The sequence below is a fragment of the Ostrinia furnacalis genome, unplaced genomic scaffold (assembly GCF_004193835.3).
Source record: "Ostrinia furnacalis isolate ACB-3 unplaced genomic scaffold, ASM419383v2 OfSCF2036, whole genome shotgun sequence".
In the NCBI taxonomy this organism is placed as follows: domain Eukaryota; kingdom Metazoa; phylum Arthropoda; class Insecta; order Lepidoptera; family Crambidae; genus Ostrinia; species Ostrinia furnacalis.
In genome coordinates, this window is record NW_021132275.1 from 14,573 (window position 1) to 34,172 (window position 19,600).

General features: G+C 36.3%; 2 protein-coding genes across 2 annotated transcripts; both read right to left on the bottom strand.

Moving 5' to 3' along the window:
- Nucleotides 1-974: 974 nt before the first annotated feature.
- Nucleotides 975-19,453, bottom strand: LOC114354280 (ATP-binding cassette sub-family D member 3-like). Its single transcript, XM_028306576.1, has 6 exons — nucleotides 19,173-19,453; nucleotides 18,602-18,859; nucleotides 16,227-16,296; nucleotides 13,964-14,061; nucleotides 3,105-3,285; nucleotides 975-980 (listed from the first exon to the last, which is right to left on the bottom strand). The coding sequence occupies exons 1-6, from the start codon at nucleotides 19,277-19,279 to the stop codon at nucleotides 975-977; spliced, it is 720 nt and encodes a 239-aa protein (XP_028162377.1). The 5' UTR covers nucleotides 19,280-19,453.
- LOC114354284 (uncharacterized) lies at nucleotides 4,139-5,355 on the bottom strand. Its single transcript, XM_028306579.1, has 2 exons — nucleotides 4,771-5,355; nucleotides 4,139-4,567 (listed from the first exon to the last, which is right to left on the bottom strand). Exons 1-2 carry the CDS (start codon nucleotides 5,240-5,242, stop codon nucleotides 4,155-4,157), a joined length of 885 nt encoding a protein of 294 aa, XP_028162380.1. The 5' UTR covers nucleotides 5,243-5,355; the 3' UTR covers nucleotides 4,139-4,154.
- Nucleotides 19,454-19,600: the final 147 nt, after the last annotated feature.

Consider the following 19,600-nt stretch of genomic DNA (forward strand, 5'->3'; position numbering starts at 1 on the left):
AGTTAAGGTCAATGATTTACAATAGTTATCGCTAGCGACCGTTTGAATGTTAACAACTAAACTTGGTTTATTTCCATCAGGAAGACTTGCAGATTTACCGCGATTAGGCTGTACAAATGCGTTACAACCTCTAATATTCATATTTTTTATCATATTGTAATGGTCGATTTTGATTGTGTAGTGTCTAGACACGCGGTAGCGTAACAGAACTGGCAAGCAGCACCGATTAGTATGTTCACAATCATATAGGTTTATAGGTATAGATAGAGAAACAGCACAGTTCATAATATACACTGGACCGCAAAGAAAAAGGGTCTGTTAGAATATCTTCTATCTTTAAAAGTACCTGACCTAACTTTATAAAACAAACATACATACTGGATTTTTTTTATTTAAAAACTTGAATTAATTAGTCTTTATTTAATAAAGCTAGGTCGGGTACTTTTGAAGAGTTTGAAGATTTTTTAACCGACCATTTTTCTTAGCAGTCCAGTCATACAAACCAAATGAGAATCTCCTTCATTTTAGTCTGTTCAACATAATATGTGCATGCAAACTGTTCAAAGTGCGTATCACTGATTGCAAAGGCCAAGCATGCAGCGAGGAAATGTAGCGATTATTTACCTAATATTTTACCCATCTACAGTGATATTACCTAGGTAAGTAGGTACTCAAATTCGAGGAACGTTCTCTGAACTTTGACTGTTATTGGTATGTTAAAATTATCATTTTGATTTATTAACACCAGACTAAATTACCTATATCTTGCGCTATTTGATAATGTCTAGACTAATATTGACAGTGACGTCACAGCAAAATAAACACTGTGGCATCTTATTAACCGACTTCAAAATGGAGGAGGTTTTCATTCGGTTTGTATGTGTTTTAATGTATTTTTTAAGTACTTTGTATTTCGGAATAAAAAGTTCCGTTTAAAGTGTTCCGTTGTTGCTGTTGAATGTACATTAACGGCATTAGATCTAATACAATCAATGATAAAATTATTTTCAAAAATACACGTTTAAAAAGTAATCATTCAACCTTGTGATTACGTCCATAATATGAAAATCGTTAGTATTTATTCATTGAAATGTAATCAGAATTAATCCAGTACGATAACAATTTATCGGCTTACAAATTTTTATTTTTATTAATTTATTAAAAAACTACTATGAATTTACTTTTTAATAGCGATTTAATTATTATAAAAAGTTATTCGCTTGATCATAAATAAAATAGCAATAAATAGTTAATTTATGATTCCAGCTCCAGTATTATTTGTTATTCACTTTTAAAACTGCATATCCCCTTTCCTATAATATTGTCATCAATTACCTATGACTATTGTTGACTTATAATCGATTAACTTAACATCGAACGATAAGGAAGCTCTTAGGTTACTAGATATCGTTAACTATTGGCAAAGTGACATCATCTGATTGTTTTTCTTTCAGAGGAAGCAAGGAATTCTATTCTATGCCACCTCGGTTGACCTGCGTCTTGCAAAAACAAAATTGACAACGAGAAAGAAAGACTAGGCATTTTAAATAAACATTTCACAAGTTTTCAGATGGTTTTTATGGTAAGATAATACTGCTTGTGAAGTAAAATGCAAAAATCTATTAGAGCTGCTGCGCTTAACTGAGTGGGAGCGGCACGGGAGGATTTTATTTTATACTAATATTATAAATGCGAAAGTTTGGATGTCATGATGTCTGGATGTTTGGATGTCTGGATGTTTGTTACTCTTTCACGCAAAAATTACTGAACGGATTTTGTTGAAACTTTACAGTATTACTGTTTATAACCCAGATTAACATATAGACTATAATTGATGACGATCTATGACATTCTAAATTTCATGCGGGTGAAACCGCGGGCAAAAGCTAGTTTTATTATAATATGTCAAATTATGTCGACTTCAGCCCCCCTAGACAAAACGCACTTTTTGATCGAATCGAAAATCGAATCCGTCAAAACTCCATACAAAAAGGGGCTTTTCGACCACTTATCGACTGGTTTGCGATTATAATTTGCACTTTGTCTAGACCCACTGATTTATATGCTCTGTCACGTCATAAATGTCAAAATCACCCCTCTTATACCTCAGGCACTGAGAGCCTAGTGTGAGTTTACATCAAACGCGCTCACTAGTGAGCACGTCAAAAAATGACATTAAATGTATGACGGATTGTACAGCGCCCCTAGCGGAAACGTTCAAGAACTAAAAGTTTTCATAGATTTTTTTAACGCGCTCACAAACTCACGCTCAGCCCACTGGTTAGATCTAATTGTATATGCGTAAACGGTGTGTTTGCATAAATAAAATATTTGTATTTGTATCTATTACGAGATACAGTTGCTATGCATCATTTTACATTGTTGTAGGAAAATAGCACTTATTTACAATACTTTTTAATGAAAATATATTGGTGTTTCGTGTAGCGTGTATTTATTTATTGTAATTAGTTGGTTTAATGGCGGTTTAATTACTTGTTGTGACTTTTATGTCACCAATGATACATTTTTAATTTGTTGGTAAAAGTTAAGTATAGTAATAGAATAGAGTAATTAAATACGTAGGTACATTTGTACCTGTGATAGTACATTAATTGATTTAATATATCATCGCAAGTATTAGTACGTAAGTTTGGCGACCGTGACGTCACATCGAAGTTCTGACACGGGGAGAATTGTGTGAAACGGGGAGAAAAGTGCGGGTAAAAGGCAGGGACAGTCGCATTCTAGCGAGGTGCGCAATTAGCTCGATCGGTTTGTAGTCAAATTATTAAAGCCGAGTTGCACCATCGTACTTTAACTTTAACAAATGTCAACTCTGTCAAACTCCATATAAAACACACCGATTAATGTTACGGTTAAAATAAAGTGGTGCAACTCGGCCTAAAGCCTTGATCACACCTGCCGAGTGGACGGGCGAGACAGTGCTCTCGGCCGAGTACTCGGTGTGTATGAACATTACGCCGAGTGCTCGGCGGAGCGCTCGATTATGTGACTCGCTCACCCAACTGTCTCGACCGAGTAAACATTTTACTGTCTCGCCCGTTTACTCGGTACGTGTGATCAAGGCTTGAGTGTCTACTTACAGAGGGTCCCAGATTGGTGGTCAGCCTGTACAAATATATGCTGATGTCCAGGATCGGTTTGCTGATATTGCTGTACAGGTCGATGACGGTCTCGCAGAACTTGTCGATGTCAGTCGTCAGCACTTGGTCAGCGTTGGATATCCGGTTGTCCAGGTTCGTCACTTGGTAGTAAGTGAAACCTCTGAAATATACAGTTTGTTAATATTTTTCATTTATTTTTTACTATGGCTGAGTTGCACCACAAAATGTCAAATTCCGTACAAAAAGTTGGTTATTGTTATGGTTAAAATAAGATAGTGTAACTCAGCCTATGTCTCCTAATGTCAAATGGAGGTAGATTGATCGCGAATAATCCTAATTAACGATTGTCGTTCGGCGCTACTCTAGTCGTAACTTACTATCCTCGGGTTACCTTANGCGTGGCGTTGCATAGCGACCAGAAACTCATCGTGGCGAGTACAGAGCGAGCCGGGGTTCAAAAAGCCTACCAAAAGATTTTTATTTTTCACAAATTGTACGACAAAAGTATGTGATATTTGTACGTACTTACAATTACCCAAATATTGTCTCAGCAAAGTAATATGGCGTAGGTTTAATTTATCAGGTTTTTGTTTAGTTAAGTTTCTCTTAAGGTTGAATTTGCCATGAGAGATATGTGGTAAACATACGAGTTCTTGTGGTCTAAGTACGCAGTATAGAGTCGTGAAACGTGGTAATAATAATGTATAGAAAATTACAAAATCTACTTGAATAAATATATTATAAATAATAAATATTGCATCTATTAATGAGATCAAATACTCAATTGCACAAAATGCACCAAATCTTATATGCATGAATATAATATGAAGAATCAAATAAAATTTCTTAATCTTCGTCACACATAACAAACAAAATGAAAACATAAATATCTTATTATATGTTAAATAACAATTAGACACATAGCCAAAAGATAAACAAATTGTGTTAAAATATTCACACCACACGTAACAAGAGTTTAAATAAGTTTTTAAGTTAACGTTAACAGTATAAAAGTAGCTTATTAAAAAACTAAGGTTTAGTAGTACCAATACGAACTGTATTGACATCAAAAACCTTTACTATGTCCGCGTCCGAGCGTATGCGATAACTTGGTGTACCTTGTTCCCTTCGCGCAAAGATGCGCCCGTCACGGGTCCATACATACTTCCAATTCTGTCGTTTTGCCTCTTCTCGTGTTTTATGAAAGAGCTGTCGATAAAATCTTGTCAGATGTTCGTTCACATAATAGGGGCGAGGAGAGCCCGGTAGAGACATGCCCTCCGTGGTGAGGCCGCGGCGCACCCGGGCGGCCCGCAGCAGCGCGTCGCGCAGGGCCCGGCGCGCCAGGCGCGCGACGAGCGGGCGCGGGCGCGGCGCGGCGCCCTCCACCGGCGCGCGCACGGGGCCTGCTCGCTCTGTGCTCACGACATCTCTTTCGTCCAGTACCTCTAGTAGGAAAAACTTTCGAGTTCGTTTCGTTGCGTATTCAAAGTGTCATCGAAAAATTTTGTATGAAAAATTAAACAGCGCCCCCTATATTATAGCCGCCCTAGGGGGCGCTGTTTAATTTTTCATACAAAATTTTTCGATGACACTTTGAATACGCAACGAAACGAACTCGAAAGTTTTTCGTACTAGAGGTACTGATCTACACCGAGTTTCTTGGCTACAGTGAGAAGGATGTGTGTGGTATTTTCATTCGACGTTTCCGGTAAATTAGTGATTTCGATATCGTTCAATAAAGATACTTGGTCACGTTCCCGAATTTCGGATTTCAGCTGAGAAATAGTTTCTTCCAATGCCGTGACTTGTTCTAGCTTCGAATCAGACATTTTAGCTTCGATACTATCGATTCTGGACTCTAAGTTGTCTAATCGCTTACTCTGTGCTTTTATTGTCGAAGTGAGTTCTGACATAGTTTCTCGAAAGCTAGTTATTTCCAATCGTAACGCTCGCATTTCATTTAGGTACAACTTTACTTCGGAAGTTGTGTCGACGTACTCCGCATTTTCAGTGGGAATAGTGGGCAGTCTTTTTCGTTGTGTCACAAAATCGCGCTCATCGCTTATAGAGACGTCGAGAGGGGAATTTGTAAGTTCACCATCATTTTGGGCCATCGATCTTACAGGAGTGTTAAGATTACTTGTCTTATGTTCTTTGTTTAATGAACAGTCTGAACATTTCCACGTACTTTTGCGCTTACTATTATCTGCCGCATAAAACGATTTATATCGCCAGGGCCGGATCGTGAATTTGTGGGGCCCTGGGCTGAAACTACTTGGGGGCCTATCTTAGTACTCAACTAATAGCCATGCCAAAAAACTGTTTCTATAATGATATAATATTATTCTTATACATACAGTGTGAGTCACGATAAAGTGCACATTAGGGCATGTAATATCGGAAGGTTTTCAATTCCGATATTGGATTCCGATATTAGATCTCAATATCGGAATTCCGATATTAATATCGGAATTGAGTTCATGTGCTATAAAATTAATATTTGGTTATATTCGTAAGAATTCTGGATTGTTTACAATAAAAGAATGATTTAATCGAAATCTTTAATTTGGTACAAACCAGCACTTCATAAAATTGAAGTATTTTAAAACCATTTTTACGTTATGGGTATCCATTGCATTTGTTTTTTTATGTGACGAGGCAAACGAGCAGACGGATCACCTGATAATGAATGGTTACTGATAATGAGCCTATATGGACTAGCAAATAATTAGTGTTTTTGTAAAATCACAAGTATCAAACAAACTTTTACTCCTTCATTATATTACCCTGTTTTATGTTGGCGGAACGAATTTTAGAATCATTCAAATCACGTGTTACAAAAATTGTAGAGAGTGGTAAAAATCTTAAATGCTTGTAATTTGTTCCTTTGATTATCGATGTACAACTCACAAAACCACTAGCCAGCCATATGTCAGCCATAGGACGTCCACTGCTGAACACAGGCTCCGATGCTTATTTTCACAATGGCCGGTTGGTGGCGGCCTGTATCCAGCGCCTTCCTGCTACCTTTATGAGGTCGTCGGTCCACCTTGTGGTTATGAGTCCTACGCTGCGCTTTCCGGTACGTGGCCTCCACTTCAGAACCTTGCTGCCTCATCGTCCGTCTGTTTTGCGTACTAAGGTAGAACCGTTGGAAGACCTTATCACAATGCTCGAAGACCTTAATCGAGTTTTCCAACAGGTAGGCCTTCGGATGAATATGGGAAAAACGAAGCTTATGTCGAATGTCCATGTTGCTCCTTACCCAGTTTCGGTTAGGAGCTCGATTCTAGAGATTGTTGACAATGACGACAGCTAGGTATATAATTTAGATGCAATTTCGAGAAAGAGCTAAATCGTCGAATACGATGACGAAAGTCTTCAATTAGTGTGTGTTACCAGTGATGATACACGGCTCGAAAACGTGGCCTTTGAATATAGGGCACAACGTGCTATGGAGAGGGATAAGCTTGGTGTTTATTTACGAGATCTAATCAGAAATGAGGAGCTCCGTAAACTAAGGTCGCTGACATAGCCCGACGGATTAGCAAGCTGAAGTGGCAATGGGCAGGACACATAGTACGCAGAACTGACGGTCCATAGTCCAGTANACTGCACATTCACCGAGAGCCAGCGCCCTCTATCATTTAACTTTCCCCCGGGACAATCTTGACCTTCACTGGTTGGGTTTTTATTGGCGGTCAAGCTGTAGATCCTGGCTACACAGAAGTTGCAGCGGTGGGAACGAGAGGTGGGAATAGTCCCGTAAAGCCGTGACACAGTGACGATAACAGTGCCAACCCTACGCGTGTCAACAGATTGACTAGGTGACATAAATTGTGGTGAGCTTGCGCGTTAAAACAATTTATAATTAAACCGATCACCGATAGCGTGGACAATACAAGTGTGACTGATTCAATTATTGATTAAATGCAGTCAATATTTTATTGGTACTTCCCAATTACTTTCTACTTGGCATTGGAAGAACGATTTCAGTATTTAGTAGAGTGCTTGAACTGGACAGTTGATTATAATATTTTTGTCCTCATTTTACGCTTAAAAAAATTTTTTTTTCTTACAATGCAGTCCATATTATTGGTTTGTAACAATTACATCTCAGATACTATGTTAAGTTCAACTCACAGATTAAGTCTATTCCATGTGCTTGATCTCCTCATATTTTACAAAATTCTTCATAATCATCATTATTTCATCCACAGGAGGACCACTCTTGAATATAAGACTACTCCAATGCTTAAAATATTATAATTCATATAAAACATTATAGTCCATTTAAATATTATCGGTTCTCGGACGATTCTATAACACCTGAGTTTGCGGATTCAAATCCTGCTGGAATCATGGTAGTGCCTATTTAAAGATAAATACCTACTATATTTAGCTGGTGTAAATATACACATATTTACTCGTAAAGTACTAATAGTATATTTTAAGGACTCTACCAAAAATAAAAAGAGTTTGAATTTGAAAAATTTGTTGTTATCTGATGTTTAGTCACACTACAAGCTTAGTTTTGGACTAAAGTAATTGATGTGATATTAGAAAAATAAAAAAGTACGGCAAGTTCCGAATGTTTCGTCCACATGGCCGAACGTTCGGCCGGTCATTAGCCGTAACCTCGGTGTCGGGTTACTGATTTATAGCGGACTTAGAGCGTAAAGTGTTCGGGGGCGATACAATCGTTGTACCCTATTGGGACGGCTGAGACAGCTTGGTTTTCTGAGTATTGTTGGACAGTGTTTTTTTTGTTGTAGGTTTTTTTCTAGCAATTAGCGGATAAAAAAGTCACAGGTTATGGTTTTAAAACTAAATAGTTTCCCCTATTAAAAACGTGCACCGATTGGTCGTTTGCTATTATTTATTACATCATAATATCATAGGTAATCATAGTTACCACATGTGTGCCTACCATGAGTTTACGTTAGGTGTGCTCGCTAGCGACTGCGTAAAAAAATGACATTTAAATGTATGACATATTGTGCAGCGCCCCTAGCGGCTACTTTCAAGAAATAAAATCTTCATAGAATTTTTTGACGTATTCGCTAGCGAGCTCACCTAACGTAAACTCATGGTAGGCACAATGAACTCTCTTCTAAGCCTCGTCTTAAATTCAACTTTAATAAAATGCACACACATGTGTGTATTACAGAGGAAAGCTTCAAAACTTGATTCAATTTGAAACTTTTGAAAATACTGACCAAATCGAACTTTGAGCGTCGTTTTGTACGGACCTTAAGTTTGGTTAGAAGTAGGCCATTACAAGCTAAATTATTAGAAAAAAAAATCGTACTAGGGGCAGAATGAGCTTTATTAAATACCTCTAGAATCTGTAATACCCTTCTTCATTTTTCGTACGAAACGCTTTCTCGAAACCTCTCTAGAGGTAAGCTAGCCAATTCCTCTGTGGTTTAGGATTCCGGGTTTAGCTCGTTTCCACCTTCAGCCTGATCATCACTTACCATCAGGTGAGATACAGGCCAAGAGCTTCCTCGTTGTGGATAAAAATCCCATTGTTTTCCCAATAGTGCGTGCATTTCACTTGGCTAGATGCGTATCGCCTAAATAATGAAGTGTCAGTCCGTCCGGCGAGTCAATTATTTTGATACGCGCTTTGTCGATCGCGCCCTGCTTATTGGAGGCGATGGGTGGTATAGTAGCGACAGCAGAACAAATTATACTTTTTACGAACTGTAAAAACCTACCAATGCCCTAAATTATGTGTCATGAAGTCACATTTTCTGCCTACTCAATTAATTTACTAATAATTTATTTCTAGCCACTTGAAATCGTGATCCAACTGAATTTTCAGGGTTAGATTAAGTGATTCTGGTCTTGGAATTATTGGTTACTGGTGTCAACTACCCATTTTATTAATTGGTTCTTTGAAATTAACTGTTAATTTAAAAGAATGACAGTTTGTTAAAATTAAGATGTATCTTTCTCGACCAAAATTTTATCCGAGAATAACTGGTATAACTGGCACATTGACAGTTTCAGTATGGGAAATATGTCAAAACTGACGATTTACTATAATTATTTACTCTTGTTTGGTCGAATCCACCTCTGAAAGGGATCAACACCGTATCGTATTTCGCGAGCTGTCATCGCCCACCGCGTACTGTCAACCGCGAGGCGAGCGTTTACGTTACGGTGCGGAAAAGTGTGCATTCAGTATGGAGTTTCATAAAACGAATACTGAACTCGAGTTGATACGGTTACGATCCCTTTCCGGGTTGATAAATGTGCTACGTCCTTAAAGCTCTTATTTTTTATGCTGTCTCTACACTAGTAGAGGCGAAACAGTGTTAAATTATTGTTTTGATGTGTGGTGTGAGAATTTTATTGGCTCTCGGCCCTCGTACGTGTTGTCAGTGTATTGTTGTCAGATGTAATGTACGTTGGTTAACTAATGCGTTGTTAATTGTTTAACAGTCTATTGCGCAGGTGGGCCTTGGCCATGTTTGGAGTTACTTTCTTTGATATATTTGCCGTTTTTAGATTGGGAATACGAAAAGTTTTTGAGGATCTTATGTCTAGCCAAACAAAACTATGTAATTCAGAAAATTTCATACATACGGTTGGATCTCTCTCAAGTTGACCATTATGTACCTAATATTAAAATAAAATGTTCAGTGTATAAAAAATAGACAGTTTGCCATTAAAAAAAGTATTGTAACAATGAGCTGCAATCAGCAACACCTATCACCGAGCAACGCACGGTTGTCAATAGATGGCGCTGTTCGTAGTTAGCTCGCGGTATCATTTGATTTTTTCCTGTCCTTAAGTAGTCAGGGCTAACCACAAATCCCTTTCCCCTTGCAAAATGGTATAAATAACATTGGTATGCACGCAAGATTATTTTGTGTTTATATCTGATCCTTATCAAATAACGCTAGCTTTGGCGTAGCTAGGGTTTTTTTTTAGGCAGGGTAACTATCTACAAATATAAAACAAGTATTCTAAGGTAAAACCTGTAGCTATGCCAATGGACACCATTCATTTCACTTAAACCAAAATTACGTCAAAGTCCGGAGTTTTATAAAAAAAAAATATGCGGTATGATTATTTTTTATTTATTTATTTTTCCTATATTTGCATTATAGGTAGGTACCTACCTCAGCGTTTTGAATTTTTGCGTTGATTTAGAATTTCTCACAGTTTAGAGGCAATTAGATTTAAGAAGTGTTTGATATGAATTTCAACTTTAATATCTCTACGCGTTCATGTGAAAAAGGGTAGGTAGTAAGTTTATAATTATTAAAAAAATATTTTATGTCATGTAAGCAAAAATAATATTTTAAATTTTATATAACTTCAAATTTATCATTTTCGCAATTTTTCCTTTATCTGTACTATATAACGTTGCTTCGTGCCGAATTTCAAGATTCTGAGTTCACAGGAAGTACCTTGTAGGTTTTGATTCCCTAGCGTGTGACGGAAATTCGTCTAAGGTGTCGGTATAAACTGCTGTATCTTTTGATCGCGTTAACTTAGAAGTTTGATTTTTTTACTTCTTAAAGGGACAATAGATCTAGGTATTTGGTATAAATTTCAATTTGATACCTTTATTCGTTCGTGAGAAATAAGGTAGTAAGTTTCATTTTATTAAAATATTTTTATTATATTATATAACTAAAAAAATGTAATTTTCGCAATTTTTCCTATATTTGCATTATATGACAATGCTTTATGCCAAATTTCAAGATTCTGAGTTTACGGGAAGTATCCTGTAGGTTTTGATTCCTTTGCGAGTGTCGAAAATTTGTTGAAAATATCGACATAATCGGCTGTATCTTTTGATTGGCTTGGCTTAGAAGTTTGATATTTTCACAGCTTAAAGGGACAATAGACCTGAGTATTTCATGTGAATTTCAGCTTGATACGTTCACGCGTTCTTGAGATAAAGGGTCTTGACAGAAGGACGGACGGACAACAAAGTGATCCTATAAGGGTTCCGTTTTTTCCTTTTGAGGTACGGAACCCTAAAAACACGTAAAAACGCTCTTCAAAAGCCTATATAATTGCAATAAAATTACCACTTTTATGAAGGAGTATTTCACTAAAAGACGCCTGAAGAGGGAGATAAGATAAATTTACACTTTGAGTGTTGGTACTATAATGATTTAAAAACTAAGAACAGAATAAAATCACGTACGATTACAATATTTAAAGTCAAATACCCATTAACATACCACAGTCAATCATACAGGTCTAAACAAACTAACTAATTCGGAAAAGTTATTATGTACATAAAAATACCTATTACGGGCCGATGGCGTGGATTCCGGCCTAAAGCGTGTAACCTAACACCAGTGTAGTGGATAGAGTCATTCATAGTGAGGATCTGATTCCCGTTTCGGCTTTTTTCTACTGGATTTTCGGCCGTAAAAGTGTGGACTGAGCAGTAGGCAAGAAAGATAAATCAAGTTATAATAGATCTACACAAATACCAAAAGAAAATTACTGAAAATAATAAGTTGCTTTCAAAAAGAGCGTGAATTTAAAAGAAAAGAACAATTAAGGGGTGGGTGTACTTTCGTAATATTGTTATTTATTTTCAACCGACNCACTTTTAGAACTCGAATACTACGATGCTGCACAGTCGTGCTACAGCTTTGGTGCCATAGTAACAAATGCTAAGGCGGACGTGTTCTATCAGAATACAGCACTTTTATTTTTTGGCCGGCACTTTTGATTTTGTATCAAAATGGATGATGTCCTTAAATTAGTTTACTTGCTGCGTCATCTGACTGAACTGCATCATGACATCAGACCATAAGTGAAAAAAAAGATCGCCTATTTTATCTGGCAATATTTCGACTTAACAGATATTTACTATTTATGTATTCGACATTAGAGTGAATAGTCCAGAAAAAGAAATTAGTGTTTTAAAGGCCTTATATGGCTTTATGTAACTTTTTGGACTTTAAATAAAAGCCGTCATTATTATAAGCCATTTTATTGATGTTACCTCAAAGATTAATGTATTTCATTTTATTAATAGGAAATTGTCGTAGTTTTTTAATATCCGGTATCCGGCCGGATAGTGAGTTAGGCCGGATATCCGGCCTACCGGATAGTTACCGGATATCCGTTTCATCTCTACTGTAGATCCTGGCTACACAGGAGTTGAAGCGATGGGAACGAGAGGTGTTAATAGTCCCGTTACCACCAAGATGTAAGATGCAATATTTGTTTATAAGGTAGCATAAGGTGTTTAGGAGCCCCTCACTATTTAGTGTTTAGAACAATCTCTTCTAGTCTCTACCTCTCAGCCAGCAGTAAAAATAGCATTACCTATAGCTGCAACTATTACGTATTTTAGATGTAACATTAAAAAAAGGCACCAGGCAAAGGCACCTTGTGTTGCCACCTTATTTTAAACCTATTTACCTAGATTTAAAGTTAAAACAATGACAAAAGAACTTCCTGTGCAGTGTGCGTCAAAGGCATTATTTTTGTCATTTTCTAAAATAATAAAAATACAAAGTTCATTTTAAGTGCAATAGCATTTGTTGGTTGTAAACCTGAATATCGTTTTACATTTACATTCATACGGTACAAGGTACGGTACACCGTACCGTATTATAAACGTAAACTTATTAACTTTCCTTCAGTATGAGTAACATTAAACAATGCAAGTACCCAAGTTCAAACACTTTTAACCATTGCAGTTTGAAACAAAGATAAATGTTACCATTCGATAAAACTCGGTTCGGAAAATGACGAAGAGGAAAAAATATTTAGAAATATATTTTTTTCACAATAAGTTGCATTATTGATTGCTACATCCTTGTTCGTCACAAAAATAACAATGGTATTAAGAATAATAAACAGTCAAAAGGGACGCGAAAGGTGATTGACTTAATTTGTAGTTTTTGCTCAATTTTAAAAGGTTAACAATGTGAATAAAGTAATATTTTCTGAATCATCCAATAATAAATTTTAAAAAACGAAAAGAACAATATTTTAATAGAAATGACAAAAGATCTTTTTTGATCCTTATTTTACTCTTCACACAATGGATCACATTAAATTGTGAGTGTCATTTGGGCTAAGGCCCTGTGGGTCGTTCCGCGATAAATGTCAAATAAACGAATACAACTTTACAAATCAGACATTTGCTATGCAAATGATAAAACCTGATATCAATGAGTCAGTCAGTGTTAACATCGTATAATGTTCTTATCTTTCGCCACCGTGTGGTTCCGATGGAGTAGATTAGGATAAGTAAGAATAAGAATAAGAAAAACTTTATTTGACACAAAAAAGGAAAAAAATAAAAACAGAACAAAGGGACTTAAAACTATACACGCATATTTTTGTGCCAAAAAGGCGCCCGCTCAGCATTAATCGAGCTATTATTATTAAGTAGACATTATTATGCGAATATCAGGCCTCCCCTACCCGTCTGGCCAGCGTGGGGAGTTTAGGCCAAATCCCACTACCCGATCGACTAACTGCGCAACTCCCCGCGTTCGCACCGTTCGCGTCCGTACCAGAGCGTCGATGTGACGTCACAGCTGTCAGGTGCGCAGTTATAGTTCCAAAATACTGGACTGTCCTGTCGATGACATTGACAGTGGGGCGCCACCGTCAATACCGGATCGCTGGTTCAGATTTTTGCCATGTTGGAAACCATATAGTTGAACGATGGTAGCGCCCCCCTGTCATTGAGTTTGGCGGGACAGTTCAGCGTGGGTCATCTATAACTCGATCGGGTTGAACATTTGCGTCTGGTAACCAGAAAGGGTCGTGCTCCTGCAATGGAACTAAATACCTGATAATGTTAATGATGTTATAATCACACTTACTTGAGGTAATTTTGATATAAGTGCAGCGTCAGATTTGTACGTATTCGCAGTTTCACTTCCCCTATGCTCCATTTCAGAACGTTGTTTACTAATGAAATCTGAAAAATAATTTTAATATTAGACAGCCGTTTTTAGTGAAATTACTCATTAACTATAAGCTAGCGATCGTGGGTTTGATTCCCAGAAGGATAGATAAAGATAAACTCCACTTATTCGAAGTATTGCATAAGATAAGTAATCGATATCTAAAGTCTCCAGTCCAGCGCGTGTTTTGTCCTACACATGCAGACCCGGTTTATTTTATGATTGCCAAAACAGTAAGCAGCGTGGTTTTTAGACTCATAGCTTTTAACTTTTTTTATCACTGACCGAAGGCCAATAAAACGTAAAAGATACTCTTATAGGAAAAATAAACAACGATAATGTTATATTTAATTTTGCCTTGACAGTAATTTTCCATTGAACAATCGAAGCAAAATAATTGTAAGCGGCAATTATGAAAATGTCAGTTAGTATTATTTTCGATCGAAAAGATATTGATACGATAAACCCTGTAGGCCTAGGATGCGCGCCACGATAAGATATTATCGCGCCATTTTATCGATTTTTCGCGATAGGCGATATTACATTTATCATCCAAAATCATCGATAAGTTATCACGGCGCGCATCTTAGCCCGGCTGAACACTATTAAATAGATTAAGAATTAAATACTGGTATTTTTTACTATTATTTTTACTAAGGCTGGGTTGCATGCACCATCTTACTTTATCAAACGTCAGAAATCTGTCAAATTCCATACAAAAACACCAGTGGGTCTAGACAAAGTGCAAATTATAATCGCAAACCAGTCGATAAGTGGTCGAAAAGCCCCTTTTTTGTATGGAGTTTTGACGGATTCGATTTTCGATTCGATCAAAAAGTGCGTTTTGCCTAGGGGGGCAGTTCTCGTCATAGTTACGGCCAAAGTAGGAGGTGCAGCTCAGCCTATGCATTGCATTTGTGGATTGAAAGGTTTTTGGATTGCCTAATTTTAATTTTAAGAATATTAATTCTCGTTAACCCCTCGTGGTAAGCTAAATATGCTTGTTACGAGTGTTCACCACAATAGTCGAGAGGCGGCGGGGATCGAACCCGCGTTCCTCGGATCGAGATCGCGAGTCGGCCAGTCCGACACCTTCACCAGAGTAAATACAAATGAGTAGGTCATCTTCATAGAAACGCACCGAGCGCGGTTTGTATGTGAGCGCGCCAATACATATGCGGCGCGCACGCACACACTGACAAAATTCGCACTGACGTATTGGCGCGCTTACATACAAATCGCGGTCGGTGCGTTTCTATGAAGATGACCTACTCATGTATAATTACTCTGCCTTCACCGTTTGGCTATTGTCAATCGTCGCTTCAAATTACATAATTTGATTGATTTGATAATCTACGTAACGTAAAAATGTAAAATATCAACAGCACTAGCCATTAGCGTGGTAGTGGATAAACATTTGTTTATCTCATAAGTATTGAAATGTATGACTAGGTAGAGCTTAGGACATGCTCATTTGAAATTATTGGTAATCAATGCGATAATAGTGGAATATTACGTTTCTCATTTAGGGTGGATTCGACCAAACAGGAGTAAATATTAATCTCAGAATAAATCGTCAGTTTTGATACATTTCCCACACTGAAACTGTCAATGTGCCAGTTATACCAGGAGTTATTCTCGGATAAAAATTTGGTCGAATCGGGCCTTAACCATGTAACTTCTGGATCGATTTGATGAAATGGGACGATCTTGATTTTTTCCACTGGGGCGTCAACTTCTTAACGCTATTTTCTTGTTTATTTAAATGTCATAAACTAAATTTCATCATCCTAACAGCACATCAACGTCAAATGGCTCTATTAAAGTTAAAACTGTAGTAAAATCTATTATAGACTTTAAGTTACAACATGCAAGGCCGTATATGCAGTGATTAAATAAATACTTAAAAATAGCCAAAAGGTCAGGCAAATAATATGCTGATGATACCGAAATAGACGTAATCACTATCAGAGAACAACTTCGAACTCCTCCTATGTTCTTCTGGTTAATTTCGTTGCGAGTCCAATGACAGTTTAACTTTCCCCCGGGACAAACTTGACCTTCACTGGTTGGGTTTTTATGGCGGTCAAGCTGTAGATCCTGGCTACACAGGAGTTGCAGTGGTGGGAGAGAGAGGTGGGAATAGTCCCGTATCAAAGAACAAGTATAGCATACATACCATTGGCATGGCAATGAAGAATTGAGTGAGGAGTTTCTTAAATTCTGGCAGGTCCATTGTGATAATTGATCTGGAATGGAAATACTTTTTTTAGAACCTGCTTAACCTTTTATGGTGCACAGCATGTAAATAAATATTTTCAACCTTATGATGAATGAATAAGGTACAAATTTTGGTGGCTACATATCATTATGTGGCCAATGCTCAATAGTCTTCCACTTTTTTTATTATTGAGCGAGTTTGCGATTGACCTCAATGACATCTGATGGTAAGTAATGAGGTCTACAATGGAGCACGATTTCTCAGTATGTAAATATTTAGGTACTGATAAAGTCCCTGATAACTAATGGAAATTTATCTGTCAGTTAAATTAAGACTTTCAAGTTTTAAAGGTCAGATCTAACTGGTAGGTAATCAGTAAATTGTTTTTGTTAGATAGAGCCATATAATAATATGTATAAATATCTAAAACATTCTCATCATCTATCTCTGTAATCACTGAGTCCTGTGGATGTTTTTTTATATTCAAAAAGTGGTTGCCGTTGCCGACAAATTTTGGGTTTTTTGGTATGTTTTTTGTACTAAAAAAGTCGTTTATGACAAAATATGTAAATAAGTACATATGTTTTAAAAAATATTCAATACTGTCACCATTATAAATTTTAACGGTAAGTAGTTAATTATAAAGTTTTGTATTAATTTAAAGACAATAGAGAGGTGAGGCAGGTGAGCATCTTGTGCTATAATAATATTTTATGTGTAATGTATACCTAAGATTTGTGTTCTTTGTTTTATTTGATTATTCAGAAAACCACAATTCTTTATAATATTATTACAAACAGGTAATACACAGGTTTTGTCTCATTGTAATGGTTCTAGCTTCTATTTTTTCAGTGGGTTTAACCCACATGTACAAGCAGCCATTTTAGTTATGTACAAAAGGTGCATAAGAGGCCACATTAATTAGCTTTATGTGCCTACATGATGTCAGAAAATGATTTTGAGTTTTTTATTCAGTAGGCAGTAGGTACATTACATACAATTTACAGCTCATCCATTATACTCGTACTTTATACTTTAAGAGTAGGCGCACCCCGTTGATTTTTAGTTGGCCGATGCTCAATTTTAATTTGTATGAAGAATCGGCCAAATCGAAACGGCGTAGTGTGCGCACTACCATACATGCCCATACTGATCAACTGCCCGACTAAACTATCGGCCGACGAAAAATCAACGGTGTGCGCCTACTCTAATATTGTAAAATAATAACTCATAGCTTCATAAGATTCAGTCAGTGAATTAAGCTTTAATAGGGCAGAGCAAGCCTACATTTTTCATTATTTTTAAAACTAGGAAATAAAGCTCAAAATATGGTGGTAAACATTTTCCCTCTGCTTTATTAAGGGTTAAAATGTACTTGCATAATATGTAATCCATGATTTACAACAAAATACCTACTATGTGCTGGTTTGGCTACCACTACTTTCTCTATAGGCATATCTCTGGCCTACATTTGGATATGACTAGGCTGAAGATTATCAATTAGATATCACATGTTGCCAAGGTTAATCCTTTATTAATCATAGATATTAAAATATTTAAAGTTGATTGGTATGAGATTTCTATATTTTTTATTTAACATTCAATTTTCATTTGCCTCTGTTGAGTCAATCAATATCAGGAAAGAAAACAGTGACTTGATTACCTAATTAAAGAATACAATCATACACTACATATAGTGTAAATATTATGAAACTGATGTTACCTATTATTTCAAGTTAATTAATGTATCTGGCATTATCTGCACCAATTTTTTTTACATACAGTACCTAATTAGTGTTATGCTGTAATAAAATATAAAATAAATGTATTAATTTAAAGTAGCAAATGTATAGCTATGTAAAAGACATACATGACAATGCACTAATCCATTTAAACTTTACATACAATAAAACTAAAAGTGACAGTATGTTTTGTTTGACTAATTTATTAATCAGATACTCGATTATGTAAGTTGCTTCATCATGGGGTTTGACTCATTTTCATAGATCATTTATTTGTGTATAAAGTTTGCAGGTGATAAAGGTGTTTTTATGTTGGGTCTGTAAATTTTAATTGAAAAAGTAGTAGTATAATTTGTGGAGTTTTATCCTTCCTTATTATTATTATCAGTAATGAGAATAATCTTATTTATAAAAGCATGTGCCATCAAGGCTATTTTAATTGCTTAAATATTATATGATTGATTAAACAATAACATTTAACAATTTAATTTTCATTGTGTATATTAATAGTTATTTGGTAACTCTAAGGCAGCATTCAGTTAATTTCCAATCATTTTCTTGTTAAATGCATTAAAATATTGTTGTACTCACCCCTCAATCAATGTGGTGTGCTGTATAAGCCAAAGGTCACACATTGACCTTGATATCAGTGAGAAAGCGATCAACACCATAAGACCACTCTCCTTTGACCACAGTCCAGGGAACATAATTCGCCATAGTTTCTTTAACTCAGCAAAGAATCTAGCATCAATTTGAGCTTTGGGACCCTTTTTGTTCTTCTCTTTTATCATGTACTGAATCTGCTCTTCTGGAGAGAGCCTGGTTGCTCGTTTAATATTTTTATTTTCGCTGAAAAGTATAAAATATCAGGTCGAATCCTAATCACTATTATTAACCACTAATACTTTCATGCAATATATTTGAAGCTTGAAAAGAAAGAAAAGTTAAACCATGACTTTGAACTGCTTTTAAATAATACTGTAAGATTAAAAAAATAGCTTGTAAAACGAATACCGCAGAAGTTAATCATAAACCTCATTAAATGGAACTTAATTATTATTTTTGTAGTAACACTGACATAAGTTTCATAAGCAAAACAGTTAGAAAACAAAGTTCGTGTGTACAAAACAGTGATTATAGGAAGTAGCCACAAAATAATTACCTTGCTTTTAAAGAATTCCTTATAATCCATGCGCCTATAGCTGCTGAGGCAGCCAGACCAATTTTTACATCTGTCCTTGAAGTAAACTTACTGAAGTTGGGAGCCATTGTATCAAATGTTTAAGTTACAATATAAACACAAGGCATTTGCATCAAAACTTAGGTAATCCTTCACTGTTAGGGTGATTGAACGTAATTTTATCTATTACACACCACCAAAACCACCTCGCCTTTGCACATCAACACAGCTGAACGTCAGAAATGACACTGATGGATGGAAGAAGATCGGGAATGACACTGACAGTCAGTCACCACGACGTAAAAGTAGTGTTGTTCGGACTTTAGTTATCGACTTAAATACTGTATACGATGCGATTAAACCAATCGATTATTACGAGAATAACAAACAAGAAACCTTGACTTTTTATT